This window comes from Thunnus thynnus, chromosome 23 (genome assembly GCF_963924715.1).
Source record: "Thunnus thynnus chromosome 23, fThuThy2.1, whole genome shotgun sequence".
Classification (NCBI taxonomy): Eukaryota; Metazoa; Chordata; class Actinopteri; order Scombriformes; family Scombridae; genus Thunnus; species Thunnus thynnus.
In genome coordinates, this window is record NC_089539.1 from 23537726 (window position 1) to 23557622 (window position 19897).

General features: G+C 37.3%; 1 protein-coding gene across 9 annotated transcripts in view; it reads left to right on the forward strand.

Moving 5' to 3' along the window:
• Positions 1-1011: 1011 nt before the first annotated feature.
• Positions 1012-19897, forward strand: part of LOC137175484 (NLR family CARD domain-containing protein 3-like) — a 41749-nt gene continuing 22863 nt past the window's right edge. For 2 of the 9 annotated variants that reach the window (XM_067581104.1, XM_067581107.1), the window contains exons 1-6: positions 1021-1093; positions 3014-3305; positions 5746-7591; positions 9469-9642; positions 11610-11783; positions 12440-12613. In XM_067581104.1, coding sequence (XP_067437205.1) covers positions 3026-3305; positions 5746-7591; positions 9469-9642; positions 11610-11783; positions 12440-12613 — 2648 coding nt within the window. In that variant the 5' untranslated portion in view covers positions 1021-1093; positions 3014-3025. Of the gene's footprint in view, positions 1094-3013; positions 3306-5745; positions 7592-9468; positions 9643-11609; positions 11784-12439; positions 12614-14009; positions 14184-15217; positions 17678-19897 lie in introns of those variants that run through there. The other 7 variants (XM_067581108.1, XM_067581103.1, XM_067581102.1 and 4 more) reach the window with 7 other exon arrangements.

The following is a 19897-nucleotide window of genomic DNA, read 5'->3' on the forward strand; positions in this document are numbered from 1 at the left end:
TGTAGTGTGTGCATCTGTGCATATTTGTTGGTTAACTGTGGATGTAATTATTAAATAAAATATAAAAATAAAAAAAGAAAGTGAGAGTAATAGTTTTATCAGGAAAAAGGTACTTTAATATTATATAATATGTTCATATTCTGCAGAAAAATGTCCCCTGTGTGAGTTATTATAATATATAATATGCAGTGTTTTTCCCACCTGAAATAAAGAACGTCTCTGCTATCATCTATAAAAACTATAAAAATTGTTACAATTTTATCTAATTACTCTGATATTAACCAGATCAAGATTCAGATAAAGCAGGCAGTGGAGCTTCATTACACAGCAAAGGCCGCATATTTAATGAGTGAGGTGATTGTTTACATCGATAATGAGATGAGATGTGTTAGGATCAGCAGTTGATTGACTGATTGATCAAAACCTGCTACTTAATATTGTTTTAGTGTGTTTTATGTTTGATTTTTTTTCTTTCGTCTGTGTACAGTATCTTTGAGTACCTTAAAAGCACTTTATAAATACAATGTATAATAAATAAAAATTGACTCCTGCAGCAGGTATTTGGTCAAAAGCAAAAGCAGTATATAAACAGTTAATACATGTTTTTGTGGAACTTGTTAGCAAACAGTTGCTTATTTCCACATCCAGCAGTTACGGAGCAACATTCATTCATTTGGAGTCGTGTTTCTGTCCACCTGGTGAATGTAAATCCAATATTCATTCTCTTTTAGCTCTGTTGTTGTTTGCTTTCTACCAACTCCTGAGGGAAATATCTGGCTCTTTAGCTACTAAATGATCCACTATGTTCACCATCTAGTCTACAGATAAGTCTTCACCCTAAATTTAATGATTTACGTTAAGGGGACTCGTTTTTTGTCCCCAAAAGGGAGGCGAGTCCTGTAAACAGATTTACATCCCCACAACATTAGAAATACCTGGTACACGCACATTCAATCACACGCACACCCCTGACTTCCAGTAAAAAGACGCATAAAAAAAACCAGGAAGGAACACTGAAAGTGAAAGTATTCACTCTGTCTAGACTCCATTTCAAAGTCAACAGAGCAGAAGGAGGAAAACAGTCTGAGGCACGGTGAGTGTTAAAATTAGAGCTGAAAATAATGCTTACTGTCATTATTGATCAGTCTGCTGATTATTTTTCGGATGAATTGCTTGGTTGATTAAACTCTGTTAGAAAAATATGAGATCACAGCATTGACGTCGTCAAACGTTGTTTCCTTTTTTCTTTTCCTGGTTTCTGCATCCTCACAGTGATGTAACATGACACACTGCTGCGGTCAAAATAGAGAGAAGTCACAGTTAAGAACAACCCATAGTCCAGGTGATAAGTGAAAATGATGTTCACTTTTTCATAAAAGCATAGCACACTTGTACAGTTTGGGGCCCTGAACATTTTCAGAAATGGAGCCATTGCAAAAATGCCTCATGGCAGCCATGGCCACCAATTTACTTTCCGCCATAACTGAATTATGTATTTTGCATCACATCTTCTGAATCAAACATGATAACACAGAAAAGGTGATGTATAACCCTATGTTTTGATGGCCAAGGATTACCATGATGCCATATACAACATCATATACTGTTCAGGTGAATAGTTTATGGTGAATTCAGTGATGTTGTGAGAAGGAAATCACAGTATCTGAATACCTAAAATAGCTAAAAAGTAGCTAAAATCTTCACTGACTTTTCCAGCAAGATCTTCAAACCTTATATCAAAGAGAAAATTGAAAGGGCCGACAGAGTGGATGCTGTATAGACTACTATGAAGTTGATGATATTTATTTGAAGTCCGTTTGTTGGATTTAAACCAGAGTCAAAGTTTATCTTTGTGATGGCTGGAAAACACACATGGTTGTAGTTAAAGTAATGTAAACTAATAAGAGGCTACTAACTTGAGAGGTAGAACTGGGTTTATTATACTGTGTATTACAGATAATATTTCTATTACTGCAGGGGCTTTCAAAGTCTGAAGGCTCAAACGCACCGAAAGCATCTGACGCGCGCGTTTTGAAGTACACCTATTGTTTTTAATGGCCGAACACGCACTGAAAGCGTTATGAGGCACGTCAAAATTTCTTAATGCCCCAACTCCGACCTTGTTTCGATTTTGGAGCGTCAAACCAGGACCCAGCGAACAAAACTGTTTTCTCTGCAGCCGAAAAAGAGAGACAGCGTAAACCAGCTGAACACCGGCAAGCCAGAGACAGAGGGATGGCGAGGCGGTGGTCGAGCAAGGAGAGTGGGCGCTAGTGAGAACAAAACCTCTGAATGAGAGAAATAAAATGTTATATTCTTATTATTTCACGGCAGTCACGTTTTAAAGCACAAAAAATAACCATCAACCAGTCAGCAGATGTTTTACTGTGGACACAGACGCTCTTAGTTTTACTCTCCTCCTCTGCATTTCTCGTTTTCATTCATTAGTTACATCCAACTAATGCAGCGGTTAATACAAAGAACAAAATGACAAACCTGTGTTGGTTCTGTGTTGTTGGCATTTCAAATCTAATGCTTGCAGTGCGCCATAGGAGCATGCCTTTGGGCCTTGAGACTGTGGGCCTCCCCTCAGACAAAACTTGAAAAAAGGCAATGGAAAAAGATCATTTAAGAAGAACTGTATAATGGAAGCTTATTCAAAGAAAGGCAGTAAGAGGGTGCATCCTTCAACAATGTCTTGGTCAGAGACATTTAGACATGAGCTTCCCTGAAAACATGATTTGTGAAATTTTGGGTGGTCTCTAAAATATTGACAATATGCTATTTTTGCCATGCATTTCTATTTTGTGTCTTCATCACCATGGATCATGCATAAAATTTGGTTGTTACTGATGTACGATTCATGCATGAAGTTGATTCATCAGTTGTTGTTCATCTGTTGTTTGTTTGATTTACATGTAACATGCACATGTACAAAAGTTATACTGGTAAAATGTCATGAGATGAGAACTGAATACATGTCCTTCCTATTTAAAATTTCTCTTATTTTTAGCAGGGGGCTGTAATGGTGAAAATTAAAGAGGAGCTCTTTAAAATTCTGGCAAAATTAAAAGAGGATGAGTTTAAGAATTTCAAGTGGTTCCTGGAGCAGGATGACATCCTGGAGGGCTCTAAAGGCATCCCAGTGGCTCAGCTTGAGAGAGCAGAAAGGCGGGACACAGTTGATCTAATGGTACAGAACTATAAGGATCCCGGAGCTCTGCAGGTAACCATGAAGGTTTTAGAAAAGATCAACAGGAATGATCTGGTGCAGTGTTTGCAAAACTCCTGCTCAGGACCAAAAGGTAAGTTGAAAAACGGTGTCGTGTATTTCATAAATTATTGCATGAGTTATGAGTTACAGTATTCTATTAATAATAATGTGTTAAAAAATAATCTTAGAGATTGATTTGTCATTCTTTATGGTAAAAGTAAAAGTAAAACATACAGCAGTTTGTTTGTGTGTCCATGTCACTGATGGAACCCTGCCACCGAACATTTAGAAATGAATGCATGACAGCCACCCTCCTACCACACAAAACCAACAACATCCAATAAGCCTACAAATCTCACACACAGACATCACAGCATGCTCACAGCCAACATTAGCAACATGTGCATATTAATGACCATTTTCCCAAATAAACAACTCAATCTCCAGAAGAAAACATTGGCATTGAATGTTTCTGCAAACCACAGAAACATTGAATATATACGTTTCAACATGTGAAATATGTATCATATCAACATACCACATTAACATTTCTACCCATTGAATAATGATGTTTTATGGTGTGGCAACGCTGTGGTTAAGGTCTGGTTAGGTTTAGGCACAAAGACCACTTGGTTAGGGTTAGGGAAAGATCATGGTTTGGGTTAAAATAAAAAAAAATGTAATAAAAAAATAAAAATAAAAACGGCCAATGTCTCGCTAATAACACCTGCTTTTGACAGTTGAAATGGGAAGCGGACATTGGTTTCGAGGTGGTCTCGAATCATACTCGAACCGTACTCTCTGCTGACTTCTAACTTGATGCCAAGAAACTTACTAACTATCTGCCGGCCCCTGCTCCTCCTAATAGGAAAGATCAGCTCATATAGATGGCCATGTGAACTACGTCACTTTAGAAATGTTGAGATGATACGTATTTTGGAAATGTTGATATGCTACGTTTTGTAGAAATGTTGATATCATATGTTTTGTTAAAATGTTAATATGCTGAGTATTTCACATGTTGAAACATAGATATTCAACATTTCTGTGGTTTGCAGAAACGTAAACAGCCAACGTTTTATTCTGGTGACCAGGCTGAAATGAACCATGCCATACACAAAAGTGGCAGCAGCGGCCAGAATAATATTAGCTGGCATGGCTGACGTTATGAGATTTTAAAAATTTACCCTTTGATCACATTATTGAAAGTTACTTGAAAATGAAATCCTGGAGTTGAAAAAAGGCTTGGTTTTTTGCACCAAATTAGCTCTGGTGAAGGTCTCCCTTTGACGATTAACTCCATCTTTTCATTTAAAGTTAATCTTGGAAAAGGCATGGATAATACTCACTACCCATGGTTACTCCCGGCTTGTTTGTCTGTTTTTTTTCCTACTGGCTTGTGATTGGGTCCGCTCCATTTCAGTGTGCCAGTGTACCGCTTAACACGTAATGGCAAAGGCCAGGAAAACTGTTTAAATGAAATGTAATCTGCCTGTAATCTGTCAGCCAGTGGCAACAACCACGTAATTGTCAACTGACAAAACAAACAACGATAACGGCTTACAAGACAAAAGCCATGGTAACTTCCCTAGCTGACAAATAATTGCCAGCATGGACAATCATATTCACAATATGATTTTATATAAGCCTGAATGACATTCATCAGTTCTCTGTCTTATCAATCTCCCTTGACTTGTTTGTGTTTGTATGTTGTGCTGACGTTAACGCCGCTCTCGCCCTGAAATTTGGCACCAGATCTGGTGTATCTGCCAGCTATGATAACTGTCAAATTGTGTGCAGACTCTGCCTACCACAGTTGTACCAGCGTGGTAATGGTGTGGACCATAGAATGTAAAAAATATGGACATGGCCACCATGACATAACCCATCGGTTTCTGAAGAGCCGTTTTGAAGCTCAAAGTGGCCGGCTCCGTCCATCATCATCTTGGCAGTGCCTGACTCCACCTAACTCTAGTCTAAACCAAAATGGGCAAAGAGGTGGAGATGAGGCAGGCCGAATGAAGCCTGGTTGCTGAAACAAGCCACCTAACGGGTAGAGACCTGCCACTCAAAGCGGTCCCCGTACTTATATTGGGGATTGACTCTCTTTTGGAGCCAGCCAAAGTGGCCAAGTGGCCATTTGAGGAAGTGCAGTTTTTGGCACTTCCACATTGGCTTCATTTTTCAGCCCTGGAGGTTGTTGCTTGGTGTGGACAAATTCTCAGTGCACAGCAGGCTGAACTTGTCATAAAGTAGCAACAACAAAGCCCGCCCATTTAACATTTTAACAGACGTCTTCTATCAATAATACTGATAAAATTGGAAAGGCACGCTTTGAGAATAAGGTCAGTGTAGAGAAATATGTTCATTGATTTGTTGCTTGTACACACAGATTTACAGTAACCAGTACTGTGCATGTTAAAACATTCCCTGATTACCCACAAGACCTGGTTTGTCTGAGTAACCTGGTTGCAGAAGTGCAAGTAAATACATTAATAGTTCTTCAAATCTAAAATTTTCTCCTCTTTCAGCAGATGGTGATCTGGACATGGTTTCAGAGCTATATAAGAGAAGTCTGAGAAGGAAATTTCAACGTGTGACTGAAGGAACGGATGAATCAGGAAGTAGAACCCTTCTCAACAGGATCTACACTGAGCTCTACATCATAGAGGGAAGGAGTGAAGAGGTTAATACCCAACATGAGGTGACACAGCTTGAGACAGCTTCCAAGATGGAGACCCTCCATGACACTCCAATCAAGTGCCACGACATCTTTAAAGTCTTACCTGACCAACAAGAACACATCATCAGAGTTGTTCTTATGAGCGGCGTTGCTGGTGTTGGAAAAACCTTCTCAGTACAGAAGTTCACTCTGGACTGGGCAGAGGGTTCGAAAAACCATGATATCAGCCTTGTGATTCTGCTTTCGTTTAGAGAGCTGAACTTGATCAAAGATGAGCAGTACAGTCTCCTCATGCTGATCCATGATTTCCATCCAACATTACAAAAGGTCACAGCAGAGAAGCTTGCTGGCCTTAAAGTTTTGTTCATCTTTGATGGCCTGGATGAAAGCAGACTTTCACTGAATTTCAAGAACAGGAAGGTTGTGTCTGATGTCACACAGAAGTCATCAGTCAGCGTGCTGCTGACAAACCTCATTGAAGGGAATCTGCTTCCCTTGGCTCTTGTTTGGATAACTTCCCGACCTGCAGCAACCAATCAGATCCCTCTGACAGGGGTTGACAGGGTAACAGAAGTACGAGGCTTCACTGACACCCAGAAGGAGATGTTCTTCAGGAGGAGATACAGCGATGAAGAGCTGGCCAGCAGAATCATCGCACACATCAAGACATCCAGGAGCCTCCACATTATGTGTCACATCCCAGTTTTCTGCTGGATCAGTGCTACAGTTCTGAAGCACATGTTGACTAAAGATCAGAGAGGAGAGCTGCCCAAGACCCTGACTAACCTGTACTCACACTTTCTGGTGGTTCAGACTAAGAGGAAGAAGCACAAGTATGATAAGGGACATGAGATTAGTCCACAGGTTCAGACAAAGATGAAGAAGTATGATGAGGGACATGAAACGAGTCCACAGGAGCTGATGGACGCTGACAGGGAAGTTCTTCTGAAGCTGGGGAGGCTGGCATTTGAACATCTGGAGAAAGGGAACATAATGTTCTACCAAAAAGACCTGGAGCGGTGTGGTCTTGATGTCACAGAGGCCCCGGAGTTATCAGGAGTTTGTACAGAGATCTTCAAAAGGGAGAATGTGATCTTCCAGAAAAAAGTCTACTGCTTTGTTCATCTGAGCGTTCAGGAGTTTCTGGCTGCAGTCTACATGTACCACTGTTACACCAATGGCAACACTGAGGTACTGAAGTGCTTCTTGGGAGAAGACTACAGTAAATCATCCCTGGATGACTTCCTGAATAGAGCCATGAAGAAATCTCTCAGAAGTGAAAATGGCCACCTAGACCTGTTTGTTCGCTTCCTTCATGGCCTCTCTCTGGAGTCCAACCAGAGACTCTTAGGAGGCCTGCTGGGTCAGACAGAGAACAGTCCAAGAATCATCCAGAAAGTCATCAACAATTTGAAGAAGATAAACACTGAGGATATCTCTCCTGACAGAAACATCAACATCTTCCACTGTCTGATGGAGATGAACGACCGCTCAGTACATCAGGAGATCCAAGAGTTCCTAAAGTCAGAGAACAGATCAGAGAAGAAACTCTCTGAGATCCACTGCTCAGCTCTGGCCTACATGCTGCAGATGTCAGAGGAGGTTCTGGATGAGTTGGACCTGAACAAGTACAACACATCGCTGGAGGGACGATGGAGACTGATCCCAGCTGTGAGGAACTGCAGAAAGGCTGTGTAAGTCCAGATGAGATTAGCATTATAAATCAATGTAGATTAGTAGTTTAGTTCTTCAAATACAAATAATATAAAGTTCTTATTATTGTTAAAATAGTGCTCCACTTGTTTATAGCAAAAATAATATGTCAGTTATATTTAGTCACAGATGTCCTTGAGCTGTTTCAAATTTGCAAATAATGTTGATTTTTTGGTTGGTAGTGTTTGTAGCTGTTAAGTTAATGAACACAGTTATTCTATTTAATTCCAGTAATTATTGAATTTTACAGATTTTTCTTCTTTTTATCTTCCTTTGGGTGATGGAGGTGCCATTCAAACCTGGTAAAACAAATGAAGGACTGTAGAGGTTGTGGTTGAGGTTTTGTTACAACAGTATTTTATCACAACATATATCAGTATTTTACAGTTATCGGTGCATACAGTTAAGTTATTATTACATGTGTAGGTTCTGCAAATCATATATAATCAGACCAACACTAGTTTTATTATTATCATTAAGAGTTTAAAATAAGATCTGTATTGTTTTCCAAAGGTGATTTCTGAAGTCAGAGAGAATTGCTTTCATCATTTTTTCCTCATCCTTTCTGAGCTATTTCATAGTGAGCATGGGGTAGCAGCAAACCAGCAGACTGATTCAGTAGTGTCAGTTATACAACAATATCTAAAGTTTGCCAACATTAACCAACATACGCCTTTGTAAACTACTGGTCATACGAGACAAAACCCCTGAATATGTTGGACCGAGCAATGGTGCCTTTTATTTTCATTAATTCAACTTTTTATTTTAAAGAGGGAAGTTGTGTTACATAATCTTGTTTTTATCTTGCTTTCTTATATTCTGTTCATCACAGAAAGAAACAGTAATGGTAGAATTCAGACTGTTTAAAGAGATCTTATATTATTTATTAAAAGTCAATTAAAGGTCAATGTTATATTTTAATGATGATGCCCTGATAACATCTTTCTGATGACATCATGTTTAAAATAAGTCAACCTTATTGGTTTGTTAATTGTGTTTGTGTGTTGAATCAGATTTTCGAATTCTCAGAAAAGAATGTTGACAACTAAATGTCATGTACTAATCTGTCATGCACATCTAAATGATTAATTACATTAATATTTAATTATGTACAGGTGTAATATTGTGAAGCAATTTGTTTCATGTGTGTCTGTCAACAGTCACTAAATTTTCCCACTTATGGATGTGAACCTGACAGCAGCACATAGCAAAGAGAGATGACCTTTCTCAACTGTAACTGTTCACTGAGTTGAACTGAGTAAAAATATCCTGGAGTCAAATTGAAAATGGTGGACAGTAAAAATGTTTTTCTAATCAAGATGGCCTGATGCTAACTTTGTGGAGACAAACATGGGATCAGATCACACAGACAGACTTTGCACAGTATGGAAGCCTCAATTTAACTCCATTTTCATCTGCAAGATTAAAGAAAAACAAAGATTAAAAGTCTGCAGGTATGAGAGAATGATGAGAATTATTGTCCCATTCAGCGAGATTAGATTAGTTGACCTGGGAGTGTTCTGGTAGTCTACTGGTTAAGATTCAGTAGGCTATGTCTGCAATCTGGTGGTTGACCTTTGTTGCATGTCATTCTCTGTCTTTCTTACTCTTTCCTTTTGTTTCCTGTTATTTCTATTAAAGGAACAACAGCCCTCCCCCTTTGTTTCCTGTTATTTCTGTTAAAGGAATAACAGCCCCCCCCTTAAAAAATCAAAAAATAGATTAGGTGAACCACTGATGTGAAGAGCAAATGTTAATCTAAATAGGGAATGTCAAACTGTTTCATCATCCAATGCATGAAGTAAATATGAAGTGTCCTCTTTCATGATTACATATGTTGCAATATGTTTTATATCAGGCTTTCTCAATGTGGACTCTCAGAGACTCACTGTAAGGTTGTGGCCTCAGCTCTGAAGTCCAACCCCTCCCATCTGAGACAGCTGGATATGAGTGGAAACAACCTGTATGATTCTGGAGTGAATCTGCTGTCAGCTGGACTGGAGAGTCAAAACTGTAGACTGGAGACTCTGAGGTCAGTTCACTGGCTGTAGCTTTGGTAGTTTTTTCTATTTATTCAATTCAAATCCTTCACTGAAGTGTCAGATGTTTGGTTCATAAATTTTCAAGATTTGCCTGAGCACAAATCTGTAGAATTAAATGTTTTCAGGAATTTAAAATACATAGTCTTGTTCTGTCTAAAACTGACTTCCGAAGTTTAAACTAATATGAGACTTCAGCAGTCTGAGTTCTACATATCAAGTAAGTGTCTGTGTTTCTTCAGTGTTTCCTTACTGAGCTGCAGTGGAGGGATCATAACTCAAAGACAGAATTTTGTACTAGTCTGTAACTTTGAGTTAGACAAATTAAGTGGGAGTCTACCACACTGTCAAAGCCTTATATTAGCTTCAGCTGAACTTTTTTTTAGTTTATTTGTTAGGGACGATGCAAAAAACAACAACATTGTAACAGGTTAAAGTAACATGAAACAGATGTATTGCATATAGGATTTCTAGCCAAGTCTAATATGTGACACCTGTCCCTGGTTAGGCTTTTCTACTTAAAGATAGTCATAACATATCATTACCAGAAATACATTAGTTAAATAGAGCTCATAATAAATAATGACATTCTCAATAACAACAGTATTTACATCACATAACAATCAATTTACATTTGTTGTATATGTGTGCACATGTGTATGTTCCCCAATTCATGACTATGATGTGTTTGTGTGCATAATATTTATAGGTGCATGTGTCCATGTACATTCATGCATAGTCTGTATCAGTATGCATGTATGTTTATCTGTATTTATCTGTTCCTCTACCTGTGTATACATTTTCCTTGTGCATGTGTGCATGTGTGCATACACAAGTGCATGATCATTGCTCAATGATGGCAGGATTGGTTTTGTTTCAGCCAGTGTTTCATTAAATGTTTCCAGATCAGTTTGTACTTTTATTTCTGTTGGTAGGGCATTCCAAAGATGTATCCCTTTTACTGAAAAAGATGACTGACCGAAAGTAGTTTTGTGCTGTGCCACCCTGCAGTTGCCATTTGCTGATCCCCTTGTGGTGATTCTATTGGTGTTTATTTTTGATACATATGAGCAAAGTACAGTAGGGGTGAGATTATTCAGGCATTTAAAAATCAGTTTTAAAAAAGAAAACTTGACAAAGCTAAGCAACTTGTACTTTTTCAGAATTATATAATGGTGAAATTTCATTTCTTTTTGATCCATTATTTTCAGTGCTTCTTTGTATAGTAATGTAACAGGTTTGACAGTTGACTGTGAAGCCTGACTCCATAGAGTAACACAATAGGATAAATGTGAAAATATCATGGCATACATAAACAGTTGAGCTGACTTAAGGGGTATGTAATGTCTTATTATTCTAAAACAGTTCAGATTTGTCTTTACTGTCTTGCATAGCTTTTTAACATGCTTATCAAATTTGAGATGGGAATCCAAAATGACACCTAAAAATTTAAAATCACTGACTTCCTTTATTTCCTTTTGATCTATCTACTTATGAACTCATTTCACACAGTGTGGCTGTGTCAGGAAGAGACCACAGTCACTATGGACAGCAGTAATCATTACTACCACCAATAACAAGTTTTAATTATACATACCTACTAAACCACTAAATACAGGAAGAAGGAGGTCATGTAATAAATAATGAACAGGTTTTTAATCCAATATGTCTGATTTCATATTGATCCTCTAATTACAGACTTGACCGAATTCAGCAGCATTTTATGAATCAGCGTTGACATGAATATGTGTCTGAATGTTGTGGTGGCATTTTGATGATGTCTGTAGAAGGCTGACATTATGATGATCCACAATAATACTATGACACACTATAACTATGACTTTTTAGATAAAAGTCCATTGATGAGGACATAGTAATGTTGAACTACAAATTTAAAACCTGAACACATTTGACTGGATTATAAATGTATTTTTATCTACATAATTTATTCTTTATTCAGATTGTGGGACTGCAGGTTGTCAGAGATTAGCTGTGCTTCTCTGGCCTCAGCTCTGAAGTCCAACCCCTCCCATCTGACAGAGCTGCAGCTAAGTGACAATGAGCTTCAGGATTCAGGAGTGAAGCTGCTGTGTGATTTTCTGAAGAATCCACACTGTAGACTGAAGACTTTGAGGTCAGTTCACTGCCTGTCTGTTACTATTTTGATCTTAATGTTTAACAATTGAACCTGATTTATGTACACACATAACTTACATTTATGATGTTCATTTTCTTTTTTCCATATTTATTTATTTTTTTACTGTACAAAGTTTAGTCTGTAGCTATAACAGATGGCTGATTCTTAAAGAAACTTTAGAAAATGTCCACTGTTAGTTGTTAAAGTACTATGATGTTTATAATTTTTGGAAAAGAGTCACATTTGTATACATAAGATCCTCACGACTAATATCTGTTTTAAATTGATCAAGTTTACTTGCTGAAAGAGAAAAATTTCTTTATTATATTCTTTTAATGTGCTTAAATGAATAATGTCTGATCATTGTTATTGATACTTCAGGACACACACACACAGGGACACAGGAAGATCAATACAGGTGTTGAAAGTACTTTGTTATGGATCAGTGTTGACATGAATATATGTCTGAATGTTGTGATGACATTTGGATGATGTCTGTAAAAGGCTGACATTATGATGATCCACAATAACACAACGACAAAGGCACTCTACTTATTTTAGAGAAAAGCTCCTTGATTAGGACATAGTAATGTAGAACTACACATCTGATTGGATTATAAATATATTTTTATCTACATTGATTCTTTATTCAGATTGAGTGGCTGCAGTTTAACAGAGATCAACTGTGCTTCTCTGGCCTCAGCTCTGATGTCCAACCCCTCCCATCTGAGAGAGCTGCAGCTGAGTAAAAACGAGCTTCAGAATTCAGGAATGAAGCAGCTGTGTGATTTTCTGGAGAGTCCACACTGTAGACTGGAGACTCTAAGGTCAGACACCATTTTTTTACTTCAGAGCTGAGATCAATGATATGAAATTTGTAGTGACATTAAACTGCAGACATAAAGCTGATATTATGCTGATCCTAAGTGTGTCCTGTATCTTAATGGGAAAATCTCTTTTCTTCTTCAGTGGTTTAGTCCACTGACTGTGTCAGAGCAATGTTGGGCTGTACATTTAAAACCTTTATATAACAAGAAAAATCCTACAGTGAATAATTCACTCTGACCCTCTTACACTGTTTTTAGTTTTTAAGTTTTTAATCTGCATCCTGTTGGGTTCAGGTGTTTGAGTTTCCATCTTATAAACTTTAGGTCTGGACAAAATAATAGATTTTCCAATTAATTGTGATTATTTGAATGATCAATAATCAATTATTTAAATCCAGAGATCAATCTTTGCATTTTGTGCCTTTACTCAGTAAACATGTGTACATGTGTACTGTACTGTGTGTATGCAGTGGTTACTTGTTGTAAATGGTTCTGTTAGAACAGCATGTGTAAAATGTCTACTTAGTGGAAATCTTAATTTGAGTTTAAAAGTAATGTACATGCTAGTTGTTATATTAGCTACCTTGAGTTATGACAGTCCTGTAAACCATGATGTAAATACTTTCAGTCTGTGGACCCGCTGCAATTTAGAGGGCTGCCATGACTCAGGATGGTCAGCTAACTCTGGCTGTCTCATAGGGGATCTAGAGATCACATCTACAGGAGAAACAGACTGAAAAAAGACTCCACACACTGATCAGAGCTCTTGGTTTGATATTATCTCTGTCTACAAGATGTGCAACAGTGAGACTGATGATTTGTACACAAATACAAACAGTGCAGATTAAGTAATGAACAGACTCTCAGTTTCTGCTGTCTGTGCTCAAAGTGATAAAGTTGAAACAGCAGGTACTGACAATCCATGTGTTGCTTTATGGGATAGGAATTATGTTTTTTAAATGTGCATAATGATGAAGCTCATCAGCACAAGTGACACAGGTCTGTTATTGTTCTTGCTCAACTCTTCTGCTCATGTTGGCCTAAAAACTATAGATATGTCATGTTTTAGTCGTTTTACACTTTTTCTTGTGTTTGGCTGCACAACATGAGTTTGTATAGATGGAGTCAGTGGTGGAGCTGCACATTTTAAGAGCTGAAGTCACTATGTCTTTATTGAAGTAGCAGCATGTTGTCATTAATATTAATGAGAACTAATTTTCACTGTTTGTATTTGACAGTTTTGGACCCGCATCCTGTTGGGTTCAGGTGTTTGGATTTTCCATTTTCTAAACTTCTACATTCTAAACCTTCTTCAGCTCTGAGCACATTATGAGACATTGAAGGATTTCAAAGAGAACCTTGTCTTTTAAAGTGACATTATTTATTCTTTATTCAGATTGAGGTACTGCAGTTTGTCAGGGATCAGCTGTGCTTCTCTTGCCTCAGCTCTGAAGTCCAACCCCTCCCATCTGAGAGAGCTGGATCTGATTGGAAACAACCTGCAAGATTCAGACATGAAGCTGCTGTCTGATCTTAAGGAGAGTCCACACTATAGACTGGAGTATCTGAGGTCAGTAGAGAGTTGGAGTCAGTCCATGCTGGTTTCAGCCATATTGTACTAAACACAGTTAGTGTCAAAGCAAAGGTCCAGTATTGCCTGGTGAACCTCCAACCTTCTCAGTGGCTGCTTCTCTCAGTGAAGCTCTGAGAGGAGAATGGTGACAGGCTTCAGGATTGGACAGAAAGACAGAGAGATAGAGAGAGAGAGAGAGAGAGAGAGAGAACAGTCAGCCAATGAGATCAGCCGGAAACTTGTTGTGATCATGTGTTTGAGTTGATATGTTGTTGTTGCGTTCATGCCCGCAGGAAATAAAGCTGGATTAAAGTTGACAGCCTTACAATATATAGAGAGACAGTGGTCCTCATCATCAAACTATCGTACCATCAAGTTTGATCTGAAAGTGTTTATTCTCTCATTTCAACACTAAAGAATTGATCAGTTCATCTTTGTCAGAGCTCTAAGATCAGTCTGACTGAAGCCTTCAAATCTATGGCTCTGATTTCACAGAACCATTATTATGTTTAGTAACCACGTGGTCTTTATACAGACTAGAACCTCTGCTGAAGACTAGGAATCACAGCAGGTGTCTGAGAGCTCTGACTGATTGTCATGTGATGATTAAACAGCAAGAAAGGTCTTCAAATGCCACAGACTCTGTAGCTTTTAAACTTTTATAAAAGTTCACATGTATCAGTAAACTGATGAGTGAATGTCTCTATTCCTGCGGTAATGATGTGTTCATGACTCTCAGCAGTTTATTTCCTCTGTGTGCTTCAGTAAAATCTGCAAAGTACACAGACTTAATAGCAAACGTCTCTGCAGGTCTGTGAGCTTGGAGCTCAGTGTGTTCACTCCAACACGTTAACATGAGAGCTGAAAGGAAGCTTGCTATGCTGCACAGCTGTTCCACTTCTGGTCTAAACAGGACTGATGTCCCTGCTGCTCTTTTTACTGGATGTGCTGCATCACTGACTGACAGCTGATGAAGTGAGTCTCACTAAACACTGATTTATGACCTCTGTTGTTTCTTCTTCTCTCATCAGATGGGAGTTTCTTTAAGAGTGTGAGTGAACATCCAGGTGTGTTGAGAGAGGATCAGTTGTACCCCGATGATCCATCTGGACCGGAGTCTGGATCTAGATTTCGTCTTCTTCACTTAAGTCTCTTAGCTGTCTACAAACTGAACAGTTATCTCTGAATTTTGTTGAAGTCAGCACTTTAGAAATTTGATATACATGACCTATTTGATGCAGAAAAGATGAAAAAAAAGGTGTTATAAGTCAGACTCTGACCCTGGGCCCCTATTTATCAAGCATCTCGGAATCGCACTGAGAGTTAACAAGGACTGAAACTAATTTATGAAGCTGAAGAGAATTTTATTTTAGCTTTCAGCAGGAGATGGATTACTCCTGGGAGACAGTGAAACATCGCTGTTTTAACAATGTAAACAAATATTGTTAAGGTGCATCCTCCTCTCTCAAATATCAGGCTGTAGCTCTGCTGTTATTTGAAGTAGCCTAAATAAAAAATAACCACATAAAATATTTGACCTGTTGTAATGAAGCTGAAATATCCTTCATTATGCAACTGACATGATTGTGTTCAAATAAAAGTTTTAGTGGGCTGTAACTGAGGACCCTTGTCATGCTCATTATCTTTACGACGTGCATTAAGCCAGATCAAAGTTTGATTCATGACTTCCATCATTGTCGGTTCTGACAGAATCGTCACTGTTGCACAGCTGCATTTCCCCCATTATGATAAAGTGTAACATTGTGAGGACACTCTGTATTTATTTAAATGATGTTCTGTAGAAACATCATGTGGAGAACACATGAATTTATCATTGGTCCAGAAAACCTGCATGCACAGGTCAAATCCTATCTTGGTTTTGTTGATAACAACATCAAGCCTGTAGTGAAAAACTTTGTATTTTTTGATTCCAGTTTTGATGATCAGCAGCTCGTCCAGTCCTGTTTATCCTTTTAACTAAAACCAGGAAAATCACATCACTGGTTACCTGATTGTTTTAGGATTGATTTGAAAGATTTGATCGATTACATTTAAAGGCTCTTCATGGCTCCAGATTACATTTCAAAGTTGCTCTGTCTATAAATATTAAAGGTATGGGTATTTAGCTTTTATATCCTTTTTTATGTCTTTTTAACTATAGATCATTGTCACACTGCACTAGGTCCCAAGAAAAATGCACCTAGTCCTCGAAAATCATCATGTTAGTACTGAGATTGTGAAACTGGCTTTTAAGTACGATGCTCTATACAAGTGGAACAATCTGCAGAAGCTTGTAAAATTAGACAGGCTAATCCCTTTTAATCAATTTTAATCTCTTCTGACTGACATAGAGCAGTGTGAGTGCAGTTTTTTTAAATTGATGTTGTTCCTTATGTTGATGTCTTTGGCCTTTTTGGTTTATAATCTGTTGATACTGTCATTTTTGTGAGCTTTTATTGTTTGTTGATATGTACCTTTATTGTTTCGTGTACTTTTATGTACTTTACTCAGGGTGTCCATGTAAAAGAGAGCTTGTTCTCAATGGCCCTCCCTGTTTAAATAGTGGTTGATGATGATGATGATGATGATATGCAAAAATATGTCAAAATGACTGGTTTATATCTCATGATATTTAACAAGCATCTTGCATGTATTGTACAACACTGCACACAGCAATAATGATGCAAACAGACTGTGTGCACAACTTCATTAAAAACTTAATGATTTGATTAATGATTGATTTGATTAAAAAATGTATCTTCTCCACTGTCCAACTCATGTCCAGCTAAACCTCCTGTTGACTTCTGTGTCCTTACAGGTCTTTTAAATATATCTCTACCATCAGTAGTTTAAAACTAATGAATCATTAAATAAATAAAGCCATGATTTGCATGAATGCAGCTTGTTTTTCTATAACTTCACACTGAGTGGCAGGAAATGAATTAGTGCTGATTATCAGCACAGATAAATATGGGCCCTGGTCTTTGCTGTCAGGACTCTGGATCAATCGGTTTGAGGAGCTCAGTCTGATAAGTCATTATCTTCCTTTATATCACTTCTTAAAACTAATTTTTATCCACTGATGTACCAATTATTTTTGTTTTATATGCTGTACATCTAAAATTTGAATCTTATGTCTGTTTTACTGTTTTATTTTCTTCCTGTATGTTTGTGTTAGTTTTGTGTAAAGCATTCTGTAATGTTGGTTTTGAGAAGTTTTATACACTTCTGAAGGGAGGGTGGTGAGATGATGGTGGTGGTGGCAAACAAAGACCAAATTTTAACATCTTTGGAAATAAATTAACTTGCAGCATTTTTATCCTGTGTCAAGCTTCAGCTTCATGCATAACATCTATTTTTTTAGTTATTTTTTCTGTCTTTGTTTATAAATGAGCCATATTTGATTGAACCTGTGTCCTTTGTTTTGGATATCTGTGGATCTGTTAGATTTTTTTGCCTAACCACTGGACCACCAGGACACGCCATTTGTGTTTTTGTCACAGTTTATTTTAAAGGTCCTTATAAGTTCTTATTAATTTATTCAAAGTTTCCAGGAAAGAATTGTCTGTGTAGTTTGGTGCTATTTGTAGATTTCCATTTACACCTGAGTTAATGTTTAATCAGCCATCATTAATTATTGGAAACTTTATTCTCATATATGTTGAATTGTATGTTTTTCTGTAGACAAAATAGTGCTGACTAAAAGACTTCTGCTTATGCATGAGTCTTAAGCTTATGCTAGCTTAGCAACTGGAATTCATTAATTGGAAGTGTACCAACTGAACACAGTCTTTATGTGACCTTTTAGTGCTAATGTACTTGGTTCTTTCCAGGGAATTTTCTAACTTTAGATTGTTTGTGTTTTCTTTATTCCTTAACTTTAATTCTGAGATCAAACGCAATATAAAAACAAGGACACAGCACCATCAAGTGACGATACAAGAAAACAGCAATCCATACAGACTGAACACTCACAACAAGGAGAAATAAATACATGAAAGAAGACATTTTAAAAAATGTGGGGAGAGGACAGTAAATCTAGTTAGAGATGTTTCTATGAATCATGTTGTGTATATAATGTCAAAAAATAGAGATGAATTAAGATCCAAATGCCAAATACTTAACATACACAATAAAAGATACATACACACTAAGTAGAAAAAAGCAATCCAAGACATAGTCCACACATGACACACATCCTTCATAAAATGCAAAAAAATATGCCTGTTTTGTTTCCTATAATATACCTAGTACCTCATTTTATTTCTGAGTGTAGCTGACAGAGAATTTATATTAGTATATGTTAGTGTCAATAGTGTAGTGTTAAAGTCACTTTAGTGTTAAAGTGACTGTAGATGATGGAACTCAGTAGCGTGGAACTAATGTTCAGGGACTATAATTGTCATTGCACATCCTTTGCAAAGTGGGTAGATACTGTCATGTAACACATCTCCAAGTAGTTTAAGTTAGTTGTAAAGTTGTGAAAAAGTTATGCATCTTTATCCCACATAAGCTACAAGATAATGACACGATATGATGCACTTAAGAGGGGTCAGGTTTAGAGAAGAAATCCGTTTTCCTCTTTTCTGTAACAAGCAGCCAATGAGGTGTGTTCAGTGTAAACTAAGTTAATCTGAATTTCTAGCACCAAGTTGACCTGCATTAACTATAGTCAGCAGTGATGTTGTCATTGCGTTTGTGTTATTAATGTCAGACATTAAAGTGACGCCTAATGTACGATTATATGTACAGTAAACATACATATTCTGTTTCTTTGTATTTTATGTGTCATGTTTGCTCAACAGGTGAATATGTGTATAATAATAACAATAATAATTATCAACATGGCATGACAGTACATAATGTATGTATTGATGATATAGATATTAATAGTTGTCATATTTTGCAGATAGACAATGGTATAGGACACTGTATATTAATGTAAAAATATAAGTAAACCTGTAGATGAAGGCAAAACAGACTGAGGAATACAAGGCAAAAAAGAAAAAGAAAAAAAATCTTTACTGGTGAGATCTGATGGCAAAGATCTCATTTGTACAACATGTGTTTGTCTGCTGTCATCTGATCACATCTGATCATCTGTGCTGAACAGATTCCTTCATCTGCCACATTGAGAGACACCAGTATCTAACCACTATCAGCAGGTAAGAATGTTGTTCTGTCACACAACACCACAGAAAAGCTAGTTTAGTTTTGCAGAAGTGACAACATCAATTTCTTGACAAGAAACCTTCAGAATGTTTGTCTACAAGTTAATATGGCAAAGAATTCAATATTGGTTATTGTTGGTTGATGTTTTATTTAATAAGCTATCAAAATACGCTATCAAAAAGACCTGATTATTATTATATAAATATTGTGATTTTAAGCTCAGTCAAGTCAGGTGTTTGTTGTTCTGTCGCTATTCAAACTCATTGTAACACAAGACATACTGTAGATTTGAACACTGCCTGGTGAATTTCTTGCAACTTTGATGAAGTAGTAAAAACTTAAAACTACCATTTTCTTTTGTTTTTTTTTAAGTACAAATTTTTGTACAGCTTGTAATACTGTCTGATATTCTTACTTGTTAGATATGCTTTGCAGAATGTGACATCGACTGCAGCCTACATTTGTACATCCTGCAAAACCAAAACCTTCCATGACATCCGTGAGAAACCACTGCAACCTATCTTCAAGGACAGGTTGAC